General features: G+C 47.3%; 1 protein-coding gene across 1 annotated transcript in view; it reads right to left on the reverse strand.

The window, feature by feature from the left end:
• LOC146863678 (uncharacterized) overlaps positions 1–23939 on the reverse strand; it is a 420595-nt gene extending 396656 nt beyond the window's left edge. Inside the window, exons 1-2 of the mRNA XM_085636652.1 lie at positions 23877–23939; positions 23520–23760 (exon numbers count right to left, since the gene is read on the reverse strand). Of these exons, the coding sequence (XP_085492778.1) occupies positions 23520–23760; positions 23877–23939 (304 nt within the window). The remainder of the gene's footprint in view (positions 1–23519; positions 23761–23876) is intronic.
• Between the last annotated feature and the right edge of the window lie 633 nt (positions 23940–24572).

Genomic DNA, 24572 nt, shown 5'->3' on the forward strand with positions numbered 1-24572 from the left:
TTGTGTAAAAGTGTCACATGGAGAGCGAAAAACCTACATGAGAGGTTAGAAGAAATAGCAAATGAGATGGGAATTGAAATGAACAATGTAAAAGCTTTACAGAAACCCTATTCAAAAGGATATTGAAAATATGAATACCACAGGACGGATAGGTCAGATTAAGGACATAATCACTTTATTGAGAAAATGGGGAGATGTGGACAAACGGAGAAGTAGGTGGTATAGAAAACGTGATGATGCACCAGATTAGACATTTTCAGCATTTCCTGTAAGAGAAAAAGAAAAGGTAGTGACAGAATACCCCATGAGAGAGATTCCTGGAGGAGGCTATGTACATGTCCCATGGACCAGACAGGATATTTTGTCTTTCACAAATGATTTCCCTCGACTGCGGGAAACGCCCGTAGAGTGGTACAGACAAGTAGACAGATTTGTTAAGTTATCAAAGGTACTCTGGATTGATTTGAATAGCTTGTTTGACACAATAGTATCAGCAGATTTGTAGACAGAATGTAAGATAATGATTAACTGGCCAACTAAGGAATATCCTAGGGATCCTAAAACAGGAGCACCAGACCCTGAAGTAATGAAGAAATATGAGCAAGTTATGGTATTTTTGAAAAATAAGGTACCCCCAAAAGAGACAGATTGGGTAAAAATTGATCGAACACATCAGGAAGGTAAAGAGTCAGTACATGCATATTATGAGAGGCTAATACTAGCTTTTAAGCAGTTTAGTGGAGATGAGAATCTGAGTGAGAAGGATTTGAGTTACTTTGTATACAGATTTGTATATGGGTTACGTCCAGAAATTGGTGAGATGATTAAACAGCATACTGTTGATTGGCAAAGCAAGAAAATCGATGAGATATTGAGACATGCTAAATATTTTAGTGATGAGATTGAGGCAAAACAACGAAAATTGAAAGAAAAGGCTATGTGGGCACAAGTGAAAGTAGCAGAAAGGCAGGAAGCTCAATTAGTGGAACAAGCGAAAGACACAGGAGTGAGACAAAGATTTGGACCTGGGAAAGGAAAGGGTAATATAGGAGAAGCTAAAAAGAAGTTCCCATGCCATAATTGCGGTAGGATAGGGCATTGGAAATCCGAGTGTAAATTTCCCTCAAGTACTAACAATGAAAATCCATCCTTGAACCAACAGGTGCATTATGAGGTGAGTGGTCAACTGCAGCAACAGCAGAAGGCTGTTAATCCACAGAATCAGGTGCCAAAACCGCCTTTTCCACAGAGCAGAAACACACAGAAGTATAGTAATGAATCGGGATTCTACAATGAAGAACAGGTAAATAAGCTGCCACGTGCAAGGGCTGTTTCGCAGTATTGGCTGCAACGCGATGAGAGTGATTCAGAAGAAAGCTATTGACTGTGCCGAAGGGAGGAAGAAGAGTGCGTACTTGGCGCAACTCTAGAAGTAGACCAGACAGGACCGTTTGTGGATGGGAAGGTTAATGATGAAAATATTACTTTCCTAGTCTATACTTGAGCTACTCGATCAACTGTTAGGTCAGCTGATGTTAAGAATCTTCCTCTCTCGGATGAAACGATCCAAGTAGTTGGTGTATCCAACAGACAGATTAAAACTTATCTTACAGAACCAGTAAAGGTTAGAATAGGGAAATTTTCAGAAATGCACCGCTTTGTGGTGTGTGACACCAGTCCTGTGAATTTATTAGGTAGGGACCTGTCGTGCAAGATGAATTGCACCATATTTTGTACTCCGGATGGAATAGCATTTGAAACACCAGATGATGATGTACTGTATAAAATGACTATAGCTAACAGAGAAAATGAGGTTACTGACACATATGCTGTATTAACCCTGATGAATTACCAAAAGAATTGAAACAGTCAGTAAAAGCAGAAGTTTGGGATTTCACTGGAGAAGATGTAGGATTAATGAGAAATGTGGACCCAGTAAAAATAACTGTAAAAGAAGGAGTAACATATCCAAACGTCCCACAATACAAATTGACACCTGAAATAATTGAAGGAGTAACCCCAGTAATAGAGAAAATGATCAGACAAGGAATTTTGAGAGAAGTAATGAGCAGTCCATGTAATTTACCAATAATGGGACTGAAGAAGCCTAATGGGAAATTCAGAATAGTGCAAGATTTGAGAAAGGTAAATAAAATTGTTGTATCATGTTGTCCCATTGTACCAAATCCATCAGTGATTTTGTATCAGATTCCCCATGATGCAGAATGGTATTCAGTAATTGATCTGTGTCATGCTTTCTTTTCCATCCCATTGCACCACGACAGTCAGCAAATTTTTGCGTTTCGTTTTGGCGAGTGTATTTTGGCATGGTGCCGAATCCCACAGGGGTATACAGAAAGCCCCTCAATATTTAATCAGCTATTGAAGAAGTCTTTGGAAAGTCTAGCAATGCCCGAAAATTCTGTATTGGTTCAGTATATCGATGACCTTCTTGTGGCTTCGAAAACACCTGAAGCTTGTGAGGTAGACACAATAGCCTTACTGAATCATCTGTCAGACGGAGGACTAAAAGTGTCACCAGCAAAATTACAGTTTTGTAAATAGGAAGTACAGTATTTAGGCCACAATATTGAGAAAGGACTGAGAAAAATAACAATAGACAGAATCAGAATCATAAAAGGAATGAGACCTCCCATGACTCAAAGAGAGGTGAGAATCGAAAATCGCAAAATATACAAAAGAACCTCACACGTCTGACACAACATACAACACATACAAGAATAATAGTAAAAGGACATTACATACATTTTAAGAAGCAACAATGTGCCTCATGGTCAACGGAGGGGGTGTGGCGATCTCGTACACCTAAGGGAATAATAAATGAGGTCGTTTAAACGGTGGCAAGCTCCGTATCTGTAGCTGGCCCTTAGGGAGAGAAAACGGGAAGAAGAATCGCTCTCCGCGATATTAGTGGGCATGGTGGTCTACCCAAAGGTTATCACTTACTTGTACGTGGACAACCACACTCATGAACACCTACTGGGGCCAAAACCACACGGACCGCATTCTGGCGTGTCCCCGGTGAGGAGCTGTTTAACAATGGGTGTTTCCGCATCGAAAGCGAGGAGGGCTCGCCGTCGGAGTCCCTTCCGGGTGGGGCCATTTTGGATAGGGATATTATTGCGAGAGAGTGCGTTCGAGCGCTAGGGCTACTGTACACATCGACTCATGCGTGAAAATATGGTGAGAAGGAAACAGTGCTTCGTTGACCATGAGGCACATTGTTGCTTCTTAAAATGTATGTAATGTCCTTTTACTATTAGTCTTGTATGTGTTGTATGTTGTGTCAGACGTGTGAGGTTCTTTTGTATATTTTGCGATTTTCGGCTCACTTTTCAGCACAGCGCCGGCATGGAGAGAGTTACCTAACGTTTCTTTCTTTTTTAAACCACATAGAGGCACATCAGAGGCAAGAGTGTACGAACACTTAGGTGTAGTGTGCTCACAATTGATAATGATAACAGTGCATATGACTTTTTGTTCCTTTAATATTTGTATTTTATTGTATCCTACAGATATTGCCTGACGTACATTACGTATGTATTAATTGTAACGCATGCCTTACAGTTGCAGCGTCTCACTTTTACACCTTAATTAGGTTAACTAGGACTGGTGCTTTCACACTGGGCTGGTCCCGGTGGAGTCCTGAAGAAGAGCTGGGGAAGCTCGAAACTAGTTGACCATATGCTAGGTACACCTATCCATTATAGTTAGGGCCTTTAGCATATCACCCCGTTTTTAAGTCAATTAGCTAGGAGCATTAATAAAATATATTTGGCCCACTAGCTGATTATTTTAATTTACCTTATCCCACTCCACCACACTTTCACTTGCACTACACATAATCTGATTTTTAGTGCTCCTATGTAATTCGCAAGTCGCAGCATGCCTCAGTCCGTAGAGGACTGGGAGGACCCCAATGATGAAGCATGTCACCGTGGGGAGACCCTGGTGAGTGAGGGGACTTGAGAAAGAGATAATTTTTTTCCTTTCTCTTAATTTTTTTCCTTTCTCTCTATTTTGGTGGATTTCAGAATCCAATAGATTTCTGACACCTTCCTCTCCCTTAGGTTAGGTTCTTTGACTTGACTAGTTCAAGTTATTTTTGATACGGATGTATCATGGCCAGGGACACATAGGGAGAGATGCCATGATCAGATCAATTAAGCAGACCTGGTACAATGCAAAGTTTAGACTTGTAGCAGTAAGTCTTTGTCAAAGGTGCCTGATATGTCAGCAATACAATCCTGGGAGGAAGACAGTAGGGAGCCTAGGAACCATAGGCCGAGAAGGAGGGCCTTTTACCAGAATGCAAGTGGATTTCATTGAGATGCCACCCTGTAACAGATTGAAGTATGTTTTGGTTATGGTCTGTCTATTCTCAAGGTGGGTAGAAGCATTTCCAACGAGAAGAAATGATGGGATGACGGTAGCCAAGCTACTGTTGAGAGAGTTCATCCCTAGGTTTGGGTTCCCAGTGACAATTGAATCAGACAGAGGAGGACATTTCCATAATGAAATTATAAAATTGATCAGTGAAGCATTGAATGTACAACAGAAACTACATTGCGCCTACCGACCAGAGACTTCTGGTGTGGTTGAACAAATGAATGGTACTATCAAAAACAGAATAGGGAAAATGTGTTTGGCCACAGGTATGAAATGGCCCGATGTCTTGCCTCTGGTACTAATGACTATTAGATCCATTCCAGACAGAACCACAGGGTTAAGTCCACACGAGATAATCATGGGACGCACCATGAGACACGTGTTTATACCAGCCAACAAGTTGATGACTATAACTGATGACATGGTTTTGGATTACTGTAAAGGCCTGGCTGACGCAGTTCATTCTGTGTTTCATCAGGTTGGAGCGGATGCCACCACTCTTGAGAGGAAGCCAGCCCTTGATCTGAGCCCAGGGGATTGGGTGAGGATAAAGGTCCACAGAAGAAGAAATTGTTTGGTTCCAAGGTGGGGAAAACCAAGGCAAGTCATATTGACCACAACAACAGCTGTGAAGTGTGCTGGATTGAAAAACTGGATCCATGCAAGTCATACATTGAGAATTCCTAATCCAGTGGACAGTACTGATAAAGAATATTTTGATAATTCAGAATCAAGTACAGAGTCAGATGACGAAGAGTCAAAAACAAAAGAAAACCCTGAAAGTGGGGAGACAGAGCCGAGACTAACTTTAGTCCCACGAAGCAGCTCCCTGAGAAGAAGACTACAGATTTCTGATACAAGTTCAGATTCTGGAAACGAGCAAGAGATGCAAGGCTCTAACAAAGAGCACAAAAAGAAGAAAGGAAAAGATAAAGAAAAACAAATAGAAGAGACTCGTGAAGAGGAAGTACCAGATGAGAGATTGAGAGAAATTCCACCTGAAATAACCAATGTAAGTGAACAAGGGACAGGTACAGAGAGAGAGGGACAGATTTCTGCGGAAGACCCCCGAGGAGGTGTAGGGAACACCAACATCCAGTTAGGTGAAGGGACAAGTAGTCAGCAGGAAGATTGCGTGCCGGAGACCCGAGGAGGGACAGAAGTAGGGAAAACACAACAAGTGGTGGAAAAAGAAACTGTTGAGAAGAAAAAGGAAGTTGAGACAGAGTCTGAAGAAAGCGAAAATGAGATACCTGAAAGTCGAGTTCTGAGAAAGAGAACTTGGATAAATGAGAAAAACAACAAGGGAGGTAAATTGAAAAGAATTGCTAAAGACGACGTTTGGCCAAATAAAATAAAGAAATTGAGATATCGATTGACACAAGTGAATTCACCAGGGGCTGAACAAGTGAATGAAGTGTCAAGTCAGGAAAAATCAAAAGAGGAAGAGATAAGTGTGTCTGAAGAAAGCAAAAGAACAAGGTAACCTAACCAGAAGTATAAGTCGCCGGAATGGACGTACGTGGCTCTGCCTGAAAAGGGAGAAGAGGCAGATAGCCAAGGAAATCCAGAGGAGGCTGTACTGAAAGTGGTTGAAGAAGAAGAAGAATCAGAAATCCTGAGAGTTATCTTGTCGGACATCGGAGAAGAAGAAACGGAAATTCAGGAAATTCTGTATTTTGATGACAAGAAGAAAGTGAAAAACGATGAGATGCCAAACTGAATAGATCAAGAAAGCTGTTGATGAATAAATAATAAAATAAGACAAGAGATAGAAACTGGTAGAACCAAGTAGGTGCTTAGTGCCTTAAGGTAGAAAACTAGTTGCGAAGTAGAAGAGGCTAAGTCAAAAGACACGGTCAATTTTAACAAAGATGGCTAACATAGATGGTAGTAAAAGTAGATGTATTTTCATGAAAAGATGGTGTAAAATTTGTTGTTGTTGTACAGGATTATTAATGCTTCTATGGAGCATACTTGCTCTTCTGATCTCTTTTAAGGTAACTATAGATACACTAGAAGGACATACTGAAAATACAACTAATATCGGAAAAATTCAAAAGATAGTTCCACAAAAGGTAGTTCCAACTAGAATAAGCAACGATCATTTACATAAAGACAGGTCTATAACTGATTTTTCAAATAATGTGTTTTCGAAGTTATTGTATGAATATGTAAAGACAATGGATGTAAGGTACTGCTACGTATGCATGCAGTTACCTGCCTCTGTTTCAGAAGGAGTGACTTATCATCACCTTCCAGCAACGTATGGAATATCATGTAGTGTAATAGCTAGTTTATTTTATCAAACAGGTAAATTAGAGTATTATTTTTCAGATGTAGATAACATTTTTGGACAAGTGCCTTCTTATAACAAACTAAACAAAGTGAAACCTGCTAGGGTATTAGGTGAATTTTTCTTAGAAACTAACAAACTTACATTAGAAAACATTTTTAGAAACAATTTGACTTGTAGTTTGAAGAAAGAAGAAAAGACATTCTTAGATATGGTTGAAGAAAGGAGATTGAAAATGCAAAGAAAGGCATCTGAAGGGAAGGTGGATAAAACAGTCAGGGATATAGAAAAGGAAAAACACTTGAAGGGTGAAGCTAGTCCAACAATGGCTCTAGAGAGGCCTCAGAAAGGGAAATTATGCATTAGAAGGAATCAAACTGCGAGTGATAATTATTTTGTAGGTAACAGTGAGTGCCATGATACATACCGAATCATGGGTGGATGGGGATTCAAAGGTGGAAAAGATCCAGTCTTTCCTGGATTATATTTTATTTGTGGGAACAGGGCATATTATCGTTTGCCAGACCATTGGTATGGCACATGTTATGTTGGCCTGGTCTTTCCGAAAATCTTTCATATGGATAGAGTAGAAGATAGTGTACATAGTAATCATTTAGTACGTAGTAAAAGAGAATCTTGGGCAGAAATTATAGGTGACATTTTTGGAGCATTGATACCAGCAGTGGGAATATCTTTGAATGCAAATAACATTCGAAAACTATCAACAGTAGTGGATCGCTTGTCAACAAGCACTGTTGGAGGATTTTTATTAGTAAATACTGAAATGGTTGCCATGCGCGCTATGGTAATGCAAAATCGACTTGCCCTTGATATTTTATTGGCAAAAGAGGGTGGAGTCTGTGGAATGCAGAAAGTTCAACATTGTTGCACTTACATTCCTGATGAAAGTAAAGATCTGAAAATTTATATTAAGAATATTACAGAATTGCATGACTAAATTGTACCACTGGAGGTTGAAAGTGTTTGGGAAAAGATTGGAAACAAGATAGCTGCTATTAAGAATTTCTAAGTTAAAATAGGTAGTACATTTGTAGGTAAAATATTGTTTCCACTAACATGTGTGATTTTTATAATATTGGTAATAAGATTAGGATGTATGTGTTGTAGACATAATAAGAACAAGAAAAAGTTAAAAAGAGAAAAGTTAAAAAGAAAAGACAAGAAACAAGAAAGAGAATTTGAGGAGATAGAATTGGAAGAGTGGAAAGAAAACATATATGAATCAGTGAAAAGAGAAGACGAAGGGGAAACTGAACTATGAATTGAGCAAGAAAACATTTTAAAATTCCGTAAAATAAAGAACAACATTTGTGGGTTTTATGGTGATAAAATCACCAAAGGGGGGATTGCTGGAGCGGGGAATGCAACATTTTGAATACCCCCTCATTTTGCATGTTTATATTAAAATGAATAATTAATTAATTGTAATTTCATTAATAGTTTGATGTGGTAAACTAACCAACCATATTAATAGATTGAATACACGTGGGAACGCATTTGCATGGCTAAATTAATACGTGGACTATGTATGTACGCATACTAATGTTAGAAGAATAGAAAACCGCATGATATATGTTGCTTTTGTGACGTATTTGTGATTCGTGCTTAAATAAGTGAGTATAAAACTGCTTGAGGGTTGCTTATTGCTAGATAAATGCACGCACATATGGGTATTAGTGAGGGAATAACATTTTATTAATCATTTCCATGTATTAATTATGTTTTGTGTTTCTTTACTTAAGTTGACCGTTTGGACCTGCCACAAAATGGCTGCCTCCTGTATCTGACTCAAAAGATGACATCATTTATGGCTCATGAGAAGTGCGCCTGCGCTAACATCAGCAACAGTGGCCTCTTCGTGACCCTAACCCGACTGTACCCATCAAGGACGTTCTGGGCAGCAAGCCTGCTTCCCTGAAAGAACAATAAAAGATACTTTGGACCGGGAAAATTATGAATTACAAATAAAGAGACTTTCTCCGTGTGAGAACCCCGTTGAACAATTTTGACTGACCAATCAGAGACATTCAAAAATAATATTCGCTACTTTTGGAATGTGATTTTACTATAAATTATGGTAGAATAGTGAGGTGGAGGGTTCGTTTTCCTATTTCCTGACATTACGCTGACGTAAAGGACGGTGACACTGCAGGACAGCTGTTTTCCCTGAATCTTTGACAGACTGAACTGATTACCATATTTTGACTTAGAGAATGACAATTAGCCAGAATAGGTAAATAGGATGATTTGTGACTTGAATAACAAAGAATTTAACTTGCATTAATTATACAAAGGTTTATTGATTAATTTACTAAATGTGTTGTGTTGTTTATTCATTGAAAGTGTATTGAATCGAAGTAAATGAAGGGTTAGGAAGTCACTTAAACCAGCAACTAGCCGATCCGATCGACCATTTATGGGAGGAATACCAGAAGATGGAATTTAGTGCTTAATGAGTTAAGGAAGGTTATGTAGAAGTATTGCTCATTAGGAGAAAGAGGTATTTCCTTCCATGTCAGCGTTTGGAACCGATCACCTCCCGTGAAGTGCAGAACTTTGAGTGTGATTGAGAAATCATTTGGTCTGTGACGGAGAGAGGGATTAAGTATTCCGTGCTGCATCACTAGCACATGTGCCGCGTGCAATAATGCAAGATTGTGGTGAAAGCTAGACAGCTTTCCAATGAAATCAGTTCACCCCAGATGCAGGGAGATTTGTCCTTCTCTGAGGATGGAGTTACTCTGAATGCTTGATAGCCCTGCTCGGCACACAGGATTACCAGTCACTGATACAGTGTCTAGAGCTGGTGTCACATCTTTGTAATCCGTCCGGAGAGTTTTGCTGTCACTTCTGTCTTGCCTAACTTGGGTGAGGTAGCTCTGATACGTTCACCATGGCCCACAGGTGCAGAGCCAGTTGTAGTGCCTGGCAATCACAATGCCAGCCTGGGGAAGATGGCCAGCTGGGTACCATGCTTGGGCAGAAGGGTTGGATGTAGCTGTTGCAGAGGCTCCCAGCCTGAGGGAATGTTCAGACACAGAATGAGCTGAAGGAATGATTGTCCGCTGGGCAGGCAAGAACAGTAGGCGTGAGTGGGGTGTTTGGATGCCCCTAGAGTCAGGGATAAATGTGTCCTCCTTGCTTTAGCCACCAACACTACCAAAAGGTGGTAGCAAGTGTAAGAAGAGGCCCCCTCTGCCGCCCTGGGGTATCAGACAGCAAGTCACAGAGGCCGGATGAGTGCCTCGGGCAACACACAGCAGTGTCCACTGCGTGAGTGCCTCGTGAGCACTCCCTCTCAGCCTTGGCCATCTCTGTACCTCAGCACTCATTCTCCTTCTCAAACAATGTGGGAGCCTTCATCCATAGTACTGGGTAGGTCTTGTGCAGCCCCTCTATTGTACAAAAACCAGATGATGGACAGAATGCTGAACAATGCAAACATTCACCCCCAGTCACAGATCTGGTTTTAATCCTTTGTTCTTTTGCTCATCACGCCACCCCAGTTTGGACCCAGACATGTGCAAATCATTGTTGACCCTGTGCCTCATAGGAACAGTCCTGCCTGAACTGCCAGGCCATGTCTTCCCTGATACAGAAACAAGCATCCTGGGACCGGTTTCTGGGTAACACCCCCCATCATCAGGCTAACTTGAATCCAGTGGCAAAGAGAGCAAGGATCCCACGTCTGGGTACACCCTTCCCACTTAGGGCTACAAAAGCAAAAAGAACAGATAATGGACAGAATGCTGACCAAATCAAACATCCCCCTCCCCAGTCCCAGGCCTGGGTTTAATCCATTGTTTTTTTGTACTGTAGGCTGTGGAATCTCACCTGAGCTGCGTGACCTGGGCCTTTGCAGATCTAGTGAATAGTGAAGAGGTAGGCAGGTTATCACCCCTCCTGCTCTCAGTTCCAAGCAATGGCAGACCATCTTTCTCTTTGGTCTGGAGTGTGTCCCTGACATTTATGGACGGAAGAAACTGGGCTCAGGTGCAAATACAGGAGCTTATCCATCCTGTCTTCCTGCCAGTCCACTCAAAGGCAGGGGTGGGGATCCTGTGAGCAGACACCTTATCATCACCGAATGGCAATGTGTATGGAGGCCAGGCCTCTTGCCTGGACATGTGGTTGTGCAGGCCTGGCGGAGTCCCGCCGGGCATGGCCATGAAACTGGGAGACACTTTGGTTGTTTGCCAGGAAGAAAGCATGAACCCGTAGATGTGAATGGGCTGAGGTTTGAATGAAGGACCCTACTGGATGAGGAAATGCAGAATCTGATCATGCATGTGGGAAACAAAAAGTAGAGGCAGAGTTAGTCCACAGTTGATTAAGAATGTGAGCTGCTAACGGGGCAGCCTTGTGGTAAAAAGAAGCTTAGGTGAAGCACCAGTCCATTGACTGCGGATCCACTCCACCCACGGCTAAGGTTGAACTCCATTCCAGACCTTGAACTCCCAGCACTGCCAGTGTGCCCCTGGTAGATGCTTGAGGGTTAGACTCTCACATTGGCAGCCATCACCCAACTCTGCTTCCACCCAGCAGCTTTCTGTCTGCTGCCTCGATGGAAGGTGAGACCTCCTTGAGTGAGGGGGTTCCACATTGCCTCGGAGGGACGGAAGGGGTGTCTGATTCATCTTTACCTGATCTAGAGAGATGATCCTATTTCTGAACCACCTGCATGAATGATCATTGGCAGATATGTGAAATACTATCAGTGAAGGGGTCTACAGGGGTCCACTCTGAGTGGAAACCCTTTATGTTGAAACAAAGGCCAGAGTCCAGCACCAGAGTAGGGGACAGTAGAATGAACATAGGTTGGGTTCCTAGACCAGATTGACCTGTGGAGTGATAAATCATATCTAATTAAAGATAACTCTTCACATGTTTTCTGTACTCTGTATGCGTGATTATTCTCTTTACTCACAATGGAGAAGGGGCATATCTACTAAGAAGTGATGGAGTCCAGCGTTAGCCTTCCTGGCTTAACGCCGCGCTCCGCCACTTCTGAAACGCAGGGATGCACCATATTTACAATACAATGTAGCAGCCCTGTCTTCCCCCCTGAGCTGGTGCTAAATATAGCAGCTTAGCACCAACGCAAGCACCCCTGCACCATAGTGCGAGGGGGTCTGCGTTGAGGGGAAGATTGTTTATGTGCAGGAAGGTGTCCCTTGCTGCACATAAACAATCGCTAAATGGCATTTTATAACTTCTGTGAGTTCTATAACTTAATGCAGCTCACATTGAAATTAAAAAATGTCATTTGTTTTAAAAAGATCGTTTATGTGCAGAAAGGGACATTGTTAGACCTGGCACCTTGGCGTGAGTCTCCCTTCCTCTTTTTGTCGCTGTGCCTCATGTGTTTTTATGGTGCTGGCCGCTCAGCGCGCTGTGCCACTGCCAACCAGTGTCGCGGCACAAGTGCTCCCTATGTAAATTGTATATGTTGGTTGGATTCCATGATTGGATTGTTTGGTTTACTGTCAGACCCCAGTAAAGTGCGCCAGGAGCGCCAGGGCATGTGAATGCAAACACCGCTGGTGGGCTTGCAGCACTGGTTGTGCCACCCACAGAAGCGGCCGGTAAAATATGTCAAGGTCTGCCATTGCAGAACCTGCGTGCAGTCTGGTACTGACATGCTGACTGGCAAGTGCCCACACTTGCCGGTCCCTAAAAACCTTCCCTTAGCTGCATGTTAGTCACCCCTCTGGTAGGCCCACGGGCAGGGTGCGTTGTGAGCATAAGGTAGGACAAGCCTAGATGCGTGGCATGTCCTAGTAGTGAATTACCGCCATCTTGTTGTTCACTACTGCAAGGCTACCCTGTTCTCATAGGCCAGTATGGGCGGCTTGGATTGTTACACCCTATGATCCTAACCGACCCAGGGAACATGGTAGAAGATCGAGTTTAGTATGCCTGAACTCGGAATAATAAGGTACATCTTTTTCCAAGGTTTATTTTAATATTCCGCGTTTGCAAATGCCGCTTTTAGAAAGCTGGCCTTTGCTTGCCTAAACATTCAGCCCGCCTCTGCGTGATGTGTATCTGATGTCTGGCTGGTGTGAGTGACAGGGCTGGGGGAACCCAGATGGGCAGGGCTAGGTAGCCTGGAGGTGAATAGGATGATCGACAGGTAGATGGGTGGGAGGAGTACTCCTAGGCTCTGAATAGGACAGTGCTCTGCCACCTCAATGCCGGCTCCGCCCCCTGTGGAGCGTCTGATGACTCTGCCCTGCACTCTGAAAGAAGAAGCCTGCATCGCGTAAACAAAGTGCTCAGAAACCGGACTGGACTAGGCAAGGGCCCCCCTGGCCTGGAAGAACAAAAGATTTGCTGTATAAATGTCGGAGCCCTGCTCCTAAGAAACTAGATCCGCTTTTGACCAAGAAGAATCTCTGCCTGAGGAGGAGGCACCGGGAAAGCTGTAGGAGGAAGACTGTCCCTATCCTGGGGGATTGGCCTACAGTGGTGACCTTGCTGCCAAAGGGGAGAAGAGAAACTGTTGCTGAAGACTTTGCTTTATTTTTACTTTCAAGACTTGTGCTTTTCCAAAACGATCTCCAAGGGCTTGGAACTGAGCTTGCCCCCTGAATTGAGCCCCAGGACCATTGGGCTCTACCTGATCTTCACTCGCCTGCCGCTGGACTGTGGTGTCCTTTCCCTCGCCGGAGCTGTGACCCTCGTGCCCCAGTCCCTCCTTGAGCCGTGACCAGGACTGCTTAGCCGCCCCCGCCTTGGGAAGAGCCTCGCTCGATCTGAGCCGCTCCCCCTACGCTGTGCTGGGCTGCCCCTGTCACCTCGCTCGCCGGAGGCTCGCTGCGCACCTTCACCCTCCCGCCGGAATCGGCGTTGTGAGCATCTCCAAGCCTCGGACGGCCCGGACGTAACCTGCGTGCCCGGCTGCCCCGCTTTGTTCACCCGCCACCTGCAACACCCCGCTTTTGTCGTGAGCCTGAAGATCAGACCCCCATCGTGAAGTGTGGGAGCCTCGGACGCCGCCTCGCCCTTCTGTCGAAGAGCCGCTGAAATCCCGCACCCGCCTTCGCGTCAAGAAACAAGGTACTGTACTTACGAACTCGACCGCGAGCTCGCATCGATCCAGGGTCCGCAACGTTCTGATTTCCCTGTCATCTGCCGTGTGTTTCCCGGACGCCGCCTCAGCACGAAGAGCGCTGAGGCCCACAGTAACCTTGTGCCCGCCTAAAGAACTTTCCGTAACAAAGAGACTTTACCGTATTTCCAAGAGTTGTGGCCCCATCAGTTCAACGTTACGGGGCCTTGTATTTGAATCTGCTGAATCTTCATAAAAGCTTATTTTTATATACTTCCTGATTGGTGTCCATTTGTGGTGCATGCAAGGGGTTTACTGTATGTGTAATTGCATTTGCTTAACCGTGTACGCCTGAGACTTAGCCTGGACTGCTCGCGCCACGCACCTAGAGGGTGAGCAGGGGTTATTCTGGGGAGTCATCCTTCGCCCTGACAAGAAGTAAAGGGTCCCTGCTTGTTGTGGGTTCACACCTGCGTCAACCAGAGCCCCCTCATTTCTAACATTGGTGGCAGCGGTGAGGATTTACGGATTTGCATTTGTGGTTTGCATATAGTGAATCACTGATCACCACGTAGTGAGAGCAGACCAGCAATACAGCCACAAGACTAGAATTTGTTTTTGTTTTGCCAAGAATCTCCGTTGTTTAAGCCATGCCTGGTTCACTCCCCGCCGGAAGGGCAGCCTCTATAATCTCTGGATTAGATGACATAGATTGGGGAGAAGGCGCACTTGAGGGCTATACAAATGAAGAATTGAAAGGTTTTTGCTCCACGTTCAGAATTGCCCAAACTGGATTGAAAAACAAGACCCAACTCGTGAAGGCGCTGAGGGCCTGGTATGAGTCAAAGGCACCAGAGAATCAGGTGGAAGTGGTTCCACCAGAAAGTGTCCATGAGTTTGGCAGAGGCCTGTCGCCAGAAGAATTGGCAGACAGAGCAGCAACCCGGGCACATGAAGTGGAGATGGCAAAACTTAATGGGCAGATGGATATGGAAAAACAAAGATTAGCCATGGAAGAAAAGAAACTACAATTAGAGCATGAAATGAAGCTGAGGGAGCTGGAGCTGAAAGCAAAAAGTTTGGAGCTTAATCCCTGTGGTGGCAGCACACCGCCAGTACCGGCGGAACCAAGAGTTTATATTCCCAAGGATGTAGTGAAGGAGTTCTTTAAGAATGACGACATCGGGCAGTGGTTCAGAGCCTACGAGGTAGCCATGTCTTCCCACCGGGTCCCTGAGAGAGATTGGGGAGCAGGGTTGTGGGGACGGTTCCTGAGTGAAGGGCGGGACACACTGTTAGATTTACCTGCTGATGTTCATAATTCTTACGCCCATATGAAGGAAGCATTGATGACTAGGTATGGGTTGACCCCTGAGTTATATAGACAGAGGTTCAGGGGTTGCACTAAGATTCCCAATAGTACGTATGTGGAGTATGTGACTTTCTTTTGCAGAGCGCTGGATGGTTGGGTAAAGGGTAGTAAGGTAAATGATTATCAAGGGCTTCTTGATTTAATGGCATGGGAGCACTTGTCCAGTAATTGTTTTCCTGAGCTACGCCAGCACCTGATAGATAGTAGGCTGACTAACCCTAGGAAGCTTGCTGAGGAGGCGGACCGCTGGGTCAGTAACAGGGTCCACAAGGGTCCCGTGGGAGATTCCGCCAAAGTTGGGCAGGGTCCCCAGCAGAAGAGTGGGGGGGACAGGGGTAAACAGAAGCAGTTCCCGAAAGGGCCCCAAAGTAATCCCCAAGGGAACCAAGGGAAGGGTTCTCAGCCTCCCCCACCCCCGAAACCGACCGGGGCCCCGACAGGTCCTCCAGTTCAGAAGGGGCCCATAATATGTTACAGGTGTAACAATGTGGGGCATATTGCCTCTGATGTAAAGTGTCCATTGTTTGGTAAACCAGCACCCACTGGTGCTCCACCCCGGCAGGTGACTAGTGTAGCCTTGGGGGAGGAGAGGGGTATCCAAGGTAGGTGGGGTCCCACAGAGATGTCCCTAGTCTCGCTAGGAGACCGTGAAGTGGTCCCTCCAACCCAGCTGCCTGAGAACACTAAGAAGTACAGGCAGTGGGTGACCATAAATGGCCATAGAGTGGAAGCTCTTAGAGATACAGGAGCCAGTGTGACAGCTGTCAGGTGTCAACTGGTGTCTCAGGAGCAGGTGGTCCCCAATGCATTCTAATCCGTTGTTGCCGCTGACAACACAGAGAGACACTGCAAGGTGGCTCAGGTTCCCTTTGAGTGGGGGGGGTCTCTGGTACTCTTCAGGTAGCTGTGAGGCCCGCCATGCCTGTAGACTGTTTGTTAGGGAACGATCTGGAGAGCTCACCTTGGGCTAAGGTGGAGCGGAGTGCTCACCTGGAGATGTTGGGTATGCCGGATTGGGCGTGTGTCACCACACGGTCCATGGCAGCCAGTAGAGGGACTCAAGAGGTCCTGGAGCCTGAGAGGGAGGCCCAGGAACCGGCCTCAGAGAGAAGGAGCAAGAGGGGCGGGAAGCCCGCCCCTGAAGTTCCCACGGTCCAGGAGGAAGCAGACCTTGAGGGGGATGCCCTGGATCCTACAGGGGAGCAGATAGCTGAACTGGGAGACCTGCCGGAGCTGACCCATTGGCAGCAGGAAGGGGGTCCCACCAGGGAGGACTTTTGCAAGGCACAGAAGGAGTGCCCTTCTCTCGAGGGTATGCGGCAGCAGGCTGCAGACCAGGTCGCAGGTGATCAGTCAGGATCACATTTCATTTACTGGGAGAACGACCTCCTATATACCGAGCCTAAGGTTGCTGAGCCTGGGTCAGCCCGTGCGCTGGTGGTACCCCAGGACTTCAGAGCCTTCCTACTGGGGCTGGCTCACGATGTGCCATTGGCAGGGCATTTGGGACAGAACAAGACCTTTGAAAGGCTTGTCACCCACTTTTATTGGCCTCAAATGCGCAGGAGTTCAGATACTCACTGCAGGACATGCCAGACTTGCCAGGCAAGTGGAAAGAGTGGAAGGAAGCAGAAGGCTCCACTCCAGCCATTCCCTGTGGTCGGTACCCCATTCCAGCGAGTGGGGATTGACATTGTAGGGCCACTGGACCCCAGGACAGCGATGGGCAATAGGTTCATCCTGGTCCTGGTGGACCATGCCACCCGGTACCCGGAAGCCATTCCTCTGAGGACAGTGACGGCCCCCGTGGTGGGACGTGCGCTGATGGGAATTTTCTCCCGAGTAGGATTCCCTCTAGAGGTGGTGTCTGACCGAGGTACCAATTTCATGTCCAAGTACATGAAATCTCTTTGGCAAGAGTGTGGTGTAACCTACAAGTTCACCACACCTTACCACCCCCAAGGAAACGGGTTGGTTGAGAGATTCAACCGAACCCTCAAAGGCATGATAATGGGCCTAGAAGGACCCATGAGGCGTAAGTGGGACGTCCTCTTACCATGCCTTCTCTTCGCTTACCGTGAGGTGCCACAGAAGTCTCTGGGGTTCAGTCCCTTTGAGCTTCTGTATGGTCACCCAGTCAGAGGACCTCTAAGTCTGGTCAAGGAAGGCTGGGAGCAATCTCCCAGGAAACCTCCCCAGAATGTATATAGTTACATGCTGGCCTTCAGGAATCAGACTAGGCGATTCAGGAAACTTGCTGAGGCAAATCTGGAAGCCAGCCAGGAGGAGATGAAGCGGTGGTACGACCAGAATGCCACTCTGGTAGAGCTTCAGCCTGGACAGAAGGTATGGGTCTTGGCCCCCGTGGAGCCGTGCGTGCTCCAGGATAAGTGGACCGGTCCCTTTGAGGTGGTAGAGCGCAAGAGTCCTGTTACCTACGTGGTGGACCTGAAGTCTCCTAGGAACCCCTTAAGGGTCCTACATGTCAACCGCCTCAAGCCCCACTTGGAGAGGTCCCAAGTGGGCATGCTCTTGGCAACAGATGCTGGGATGGAAGAGGAGACGGAACCTCTTCCGGACCTCCTGTCAGCCAAGGAGCAAGATGGGTAAGTGGATGGTGTCATCCTCTCTTCCACCTTGACCCCTGAGCAACAGAATGATTGTCGCCAGTTGCTGGGACAATTTTCGGATCTGTTTTCCCTGGTCCCTGGTGTCACTGATTGGTGTGTCCATGATGTGGACACTGGGGATAGTACACCTGTGCGGCACAAGGCCTACAGGGTGACTGACAGGGTGAGGACATGCATCAAGGAGGAGGTCTCCAAGATGTTTGCACTCGGGGTAATTGAGTCTTCCAGCAGTCCTTGGGCCAGCCCAGTGGTCTTGGTCCCAAAGGCTGCAGCGCCGGGAGCCACACCCGAACTCCGGTTCTGTGTGGACTACAGAGGACTCAATTCGGTCACTAGGACTGACGCCCACCCCATCCCCAGAGCTGATGAGCTCATAGATCGGCTAGGGGCTGCCAACTACCTCAGCACGTTTGATTTAACGTCTGGGTATTGGCAGATCGCCTTGACCGAGGGGGCCAAAGAGAGGTCAGCATTTTCCACCCCAGATGGGCACTACCAGTTCCGGGTCATGCCATTTGGGATGAATAATGCCCCTGCCACCTTCCAGAGATTGGTCAACCAGGTGTTGGCTGGGCTGGATTCGTTCAGTGCAGCCTACCTGGATGACATCGCGGTGTTCAGCTCCACTTGGGAAGAACACCTGCGACACCTCTGGGAAGTGTTGATGGCGCTGCGCAAGGCAGGCCTCACGATCAAGGCGAGTAAGTGCCAGATCGGGCAGGGTTCCGTGGTGTACTTGGGGCACCAAGTTGGGAGTGGCCAGGTGGCACCCCTTCAGCCCAAGATAGAAACCATCCTGAATTGGGAGGCGCCCAAAACCCAGACAGAGGTGAGAGCCTTCCTAGGTCTCACCGGGTACTACAGGAGGTTTGTCAAGGGGTATGGCAACATGGTTGCCCCCTTGACAGCGCTGACTTCGAAGAAGCAGCCCAGGAAAGTGATTTGGACTGACACCTGTCAGAAAGCTTTTGAGGCCTTGAAAACTGCTATGTGCACGGCGCCCGTGCTCTTGGCTCCCAACTTCTCCAAAGAGTTTATCGTTCAGACAGACGCTTCAGAGCATGGTGTGGGGGCTGTTCTTTCACAGATTAATGAAGAGGGCCTAGATCAACCCGTAGCCTTTCTTAGCAGGAGGTTACTTCCACGGGAACAGAGGTGGAGTGCTATTGAGCGTGAGGCATTTGCTGTGGTCTGGGCGCTGAAGAAGCTAAGATCCTACCTGTTTGGGTCTCACTTCCGGGTTCAGACGGACCACAGGCCCCTCAGATGGTTGATGCATATGAGGGGTGAGAATCCAAAGCTGTTGAGGTGGTCCATTTCCCTACAGGGTATGGATTTCACGGTGGAACATCGCCCTGGTACAGATCACGCCAATGCTGACGGTCTGTCCAGATTTTTCCGCCTTAGTGATGAGGAACTCCCTGGGGTAGGGTAGTTCTCCCCACTTTTCAGCTGGAGGGGACACGTGTTAGACCTGGCACCTTGGCGTGAGTCTCCCTTCCTCTTTTTGTCGCTGTGCCTCATGTGTTTTTATGGTGCTGGCCGCTCAGCGCACTGTGCCACTGCCAACCAGTGTCGCGGCGCAAGTGCTCCCTATGTAAATTGTATATGTTGGTTGGATTCCATGATTGGATTGTTTGGTTTACTGTCAGACCCCAGTAAAGTGCGCCAGGAGCGCCAGGGCATGTGAATGCAAACACCGCTGGTGGGCTTGCAGCACTGGTTGTGCCACCCACAGAAGCGGCCGGTAAAATATGTCAAGGTCTGCCATTGCAGAACCTGCGTGCAGTCTGGTACTGACATGCTGACTGGCAAGTGCCCACACTTGCCGGTCCCTAAAAACCTTCCCTTAGCTGCATGTTAGTCACCCCTCTGGTAGGCCCACGGGCAGGGTGCTTTGTGAGCATAAGGTAGGACAAGCCTAGATGCGTGGCATGTCCTAGTAGTGAATTACCGCCATCTTGTTGTTCACTACTGCAAGGCTACCCTGTTCTCATAGGCCAGTATGGGCGGCTTGGATTGTTACACCCTATGATCCTAACCGACCCTGGGAACATGGTAGAAGATCGAGTTTAGTATGCCTGAACTCGGAATAATAAGGTACATCTTTTTCCAAGGTTTATTTTAATATTCCGCGTTTGCAAATGCCGCTTTTAGAAAGCTGGCCTTTGCTTGCCTAAACATTCAGCCCGCCTCTGCGTGATGTGTATCTGATGTCTGGCTGGTGTGAGTGACAGGGCTGGGGGAACCCAGATGGGCAGGGCTAGGTAGCCTGGTGGTGAATAGGACGATCGACAGGTAGATGGGTGGGAGGAGTACTCCTAGGCTCTGAATAGGACAGTGCTCTGCCACCTCAATGCCGGCTCCGCCCCCTGTGGAGCGTCTGATGACTCTGCCCTGCACTCTGAAAGAAGAAGCCTGCATCGCGTAAACAAAGTGCTCAGAAACCGGACTGGACTAGGCAAGGGCCCCCCTGGCCTGGAAGAACAAAAGATTTGCTGTATAAATGTCGGAGCCCTGCTCCTAAGAAACTAGATCCGCTTTTGACCAAGAAGAATCTCTGCCTGAGGAGGAGGCACCGGGAAAGCTGTAGGAGGAAGACTGTCCCTATCCTGGGGGATTGGCCTACAGTGGTGACCTTGCTGCCAAAGGGGAGAAGAGAAACTGTTGCTGAAGACTTTGCTTTATTTTTACTTTCAAGACTTGTGCTTTTCCAAAATGATCTCCAAGGGCTTGGAACTGAGCTTGCCCCCTGAACTGAGCCCCAGGACCATTGGGCTCTACCTGATCTTCACTCGCCTGCCGCTGGACTGTGGTGTCCTTTCCCTCGCCGGAGCTGTGACCCTCGTGCCCCAGTCCCTCCTTGAGCCGTGACCAGGACTGTTTAGCCGCCCCCGCCTTGGGAAGAGCCTCTCTCGATCTGAGCCGCTCCCCCTACGCTGTGCTGGGCTGCCCCTGTCACCTCGCTCGCCGGAGGCTCGCTGCGCACCTTCACCCTCCCGCCGGAATCGGCGTTGTGAGCATCTCCAAGCCTCGGACGGCCCGGACGTAACCTGCGTGCCCGGCTGCCCCGCTTTGTTCACCCGCCACCTGCAACACCCCGCTCTTGTCATGAGCCTGAAGATCAGACCCCCATCGTGAAGTGTGGGAGCCTCGGACGCCGCCTCGCCCTTCTGTCGAAGAGCCGCTGAAATCCCGCACCCGCCTTCGCGTCAAGAAACAAGGTACTGTACTTACGAACTCGACCGCGAGCTCGCATCGGATCCAGGGTCCGCAACGTTCTGATTTCCCTGTCATCTGCCGTGTGTTTCCCGGACGCCGGCTCAGCACGAAGAGCGCTGAGGCCCACAGTTACCTTGTGCCCGCCTAAAGAACTTTCCGTAACAAAGAGACTTTACCGTATTTCCAAGAGTTGTGGCCCCATCAGTTCAACGTTACGGGGCCTTGTATTTGAATCTGCTGAATCTACATAAAAGCTTATTTTTATATACTTCCTGATTGGTGTCCATTTGTGGTGCATGCAAGGGGTTTACTGTATGTGTAATTGCATTTGCTTAACCGTGTACGCCTGAGACTTAGCCTGGACTGCTCGCGCCACGCACCTAGAGGGTGAGCAGGGGTTATTCTGGGGAGTCATCTTTCGCCCTGACAAGAAGTAAAGTGTCCCTGCTTGTTGTGGGTTCACACCTGCGTCAACCAGAGCCCTTTCATTTCTAACAGACATCTTCCTCCACATTAACAATCAGTGGCCTTTTGCTGTTTCCATGTGAGCTGCACAACGCAGCACACATGGAAACAGCAAAAACGAGGAGAAATAAAGCATTTCTCCTTGTTTCGTCTGTTTAAGACCAGGTTTTCCCTGGTCTTCATTTTGGCGCTGCCTCCTTTTTACACTGCCCTTGTAAATAGGGGGCAGCGTCAAAATCAATGGGTGTTGCGGTGGAACGCACAGCGCAATACCCATTGCACGGCCCTTTCATGGTAAGTAAAGCGGGAAAATGTCCCTTATTTACAAGGGAGCATGAAGCCACGTTCAGTGGCCTGACACTGCCTTGTAAATAAGGCGAGGCACATATCACCACAGGAACGTCACTAAAACTGATGTTCCTGTGGCAATAGGGGCATGTAAATATTCCACTAGGACTTGAGACCTTTTTGACTAGGTAAGTGCTGATATCATCATACCGATGGAGGTGGAGGGTGTTTCAGATATGGGACAGCACAGCTACGCAATGAAGGCCCAAATGAGATGTGTCTGTGTGGAGAAATCATGGTGTGGTCCAGACTGCATGCATAAAAGGTGCACTAGTGATTTGTAGCCCCAGTTATTCATAACCCGGCACTTTAGAGCTATGCTCAGTTTGCAAATCTATATTTGCTGTATGCCACCTGCCATATTTTAGTGTGTCATATGAGACTTGTATCCAGAATCCACCATTGCTGCAGCCTACCAGGCCGTTGGCATGTGGGCATCTCCAGCCTCACCTCACAACTGGCAGTATGTGTGCAGCAGCCTACCTGGCCCTACCACATATGGGCATGTGGGAATCTCCAGCCTTGGCTCACAACTGGCAGTATGTGTGCAGCAGCCTACCTGGCCCTCCCATATATGGGCATGTGGGCATCTCCAGCCTCGGCTCACAACCGGCAGTATGTGTGCTGCAGCCTACCTGACTTTCCCATATATGGGCATGTGGCAGGTCCATCCTCGGCTCACAACTGGCAGTATGTTTCAACACCCTGCGCATGCTCCGAAAGAACTTCTGGTGGATCCCCACCGACACCAGGAAGACGGTCACCCAGGCCCTCGTCACCAGCCGACTGGACTACGGAAACACCCTCTACGCTGGAACCACAGCCAAACTACAGAAAAGACTCCAGCGCATACAGAACGCCTCTGCACGACTTATCCTGGACACCCCCCGCTTCAGCCACATCTCTCCCCAGCTGAGAGACCTGCACTGGCTCCCCATCAACAAGAGGATAACGTTCAGACTCACCCACGCACACAAGGCTCTCCACGACATTGGACCCACATACCTCAACAACCGCCTCACATTCTACACGCCCACCCGCCACCTCCGCTCCGCCAGCCTCGCCCTCGCCACCGTCCCATGCATCCGCAAGACCACCGCCGGAGGAAGATCCTTCTCCTACCTGGCGGCCAAGACATGGAAATCCCTCCCCACCCACCTATGACTGACCCAGAACCATCTCTCCTTCAGGAAACCGCTCAAGACCTGGCTCTTCGAGCAGTAGCGGATCCCCCTCCCCCTCCCCCCAGCGCCTTGAGACCCTACGGGTGAGTAGCACGCTTTACAAATTCATTGATTGATTGATTGATTGATATGTGTGCTGCAGCCTACCTGACCCGCCCATATATGGGCATGTGGGCATCTCCAGCCTCGGCTCACAACCAGCTGTATGATTGCAGCAGCCTACCTGACCATCCCATATATGGGCATGTGGGTATCTCCAGCATCGGCTCACAACCAGCTGTATGATTGCAGAAGCCTACCTGACCATCCCATATATGGGCATGTGGGCATCTCCAGCCTCGGCACACAACCGGCAGTATGTGTGTAGCAGCCTATCTGCCCCTCCCATATATGGGCATGTGGCATCTGGCTCTCCCATATAATATGGGCATGTGGCAGCTCCAGCCTCGGCTCACAACCAGCAGTATGTGTGCAGCAGCCTACCTGACCCACCCAGAAACGTATATTATAATCTTACCATAGTTGGGGCAGACGGGGGCGTCTCCTCCACGATTACAGACCAGCTGAATCTTCGACCGATCCCAATTGCACACCCGTATATAGAATGTTGGATTGTCTGCTCCAGTGTATTGGCGCCATAAATCTGGATGCTGTCGACAAGTTTCTTTATTATGGCTTCCAGATTTCACGTACAACAGACTTATTATTTCTCGCTGATTGGACAAAAATTTCTGACCAGGCTGAAGGACAGCATGATGCTAAAACAAAAAAAGAAAGGACACATTAAGGTGTAAAATAAGCCTATCACTGATGGAAGGTTTTTACTGGGACATAGGATCAATAGCTAAAAAGCAGATAAGGAGTTATGGGCTACGTCAGTCCCTGCTTCCAAAGTCAATGGAGGAATACCCCTCGCTGTCACAATTTGACTATCCATGTGCTCCTTGAAAGGACAGACTAGACTTCTGAAGACTGTTCTCCATGCTCCATCCAGGATTCCAGGACCAAACCCTCTAAAACACCTGGATTCAATAGTAATGTATCCTCAGTCTCCCCACTCTGAACCATCCATGCATGATCTCAGCATGAACATATCATGAACCCCACTATGAGTCTGTATTCTTGTACCATCTCTCCATGACTGCAGATGATACAGGGAGCTCCATCTCAGTTCATTCAGGATGTCTCAACCATTGAACAAAGAAACCTTACAAGTAAGCCCACATTATTATTTATGTATTGGCCATCACATGCTTAACACAAATTATAAAAGAACAATATTTGTATAAATGATAAGCAATGGTGAATACTACACTGATGCCGATAAAACAACCTGACACAGCCTTACTAGTGATATGTTACTATAGGACAAAATCAAGGAGAAAACACTAACAAAAGCTAGGACACCAGAAAATGTAAAGAATGTACCATGTCCACTAAAATAAAAATGTAAACAGCAAATATTAGCTGTGAGTAAAACAACTGAATTAATAGACACCTGCATTTTTTTTATAACCAACTTTATTGATTTTACTAACAATAGTACAATCACACAGTAGTTGACGAGCTA

The sequence above is a fragment of the Triturus cristatus genome, chromosome 2_1, assembly GCF_964204655.1.
Source record: "Triturus cristatus chromosome 2_1, aTriCri1.1, whole genome shotgun sequence".
Taxonomy (NCBI): domain Eukaryota; kingdom Metazoa; phylum Chordata; class Amphibia; order Caudata; family Salamandridae; genus Triturus; species Triturus cristatus.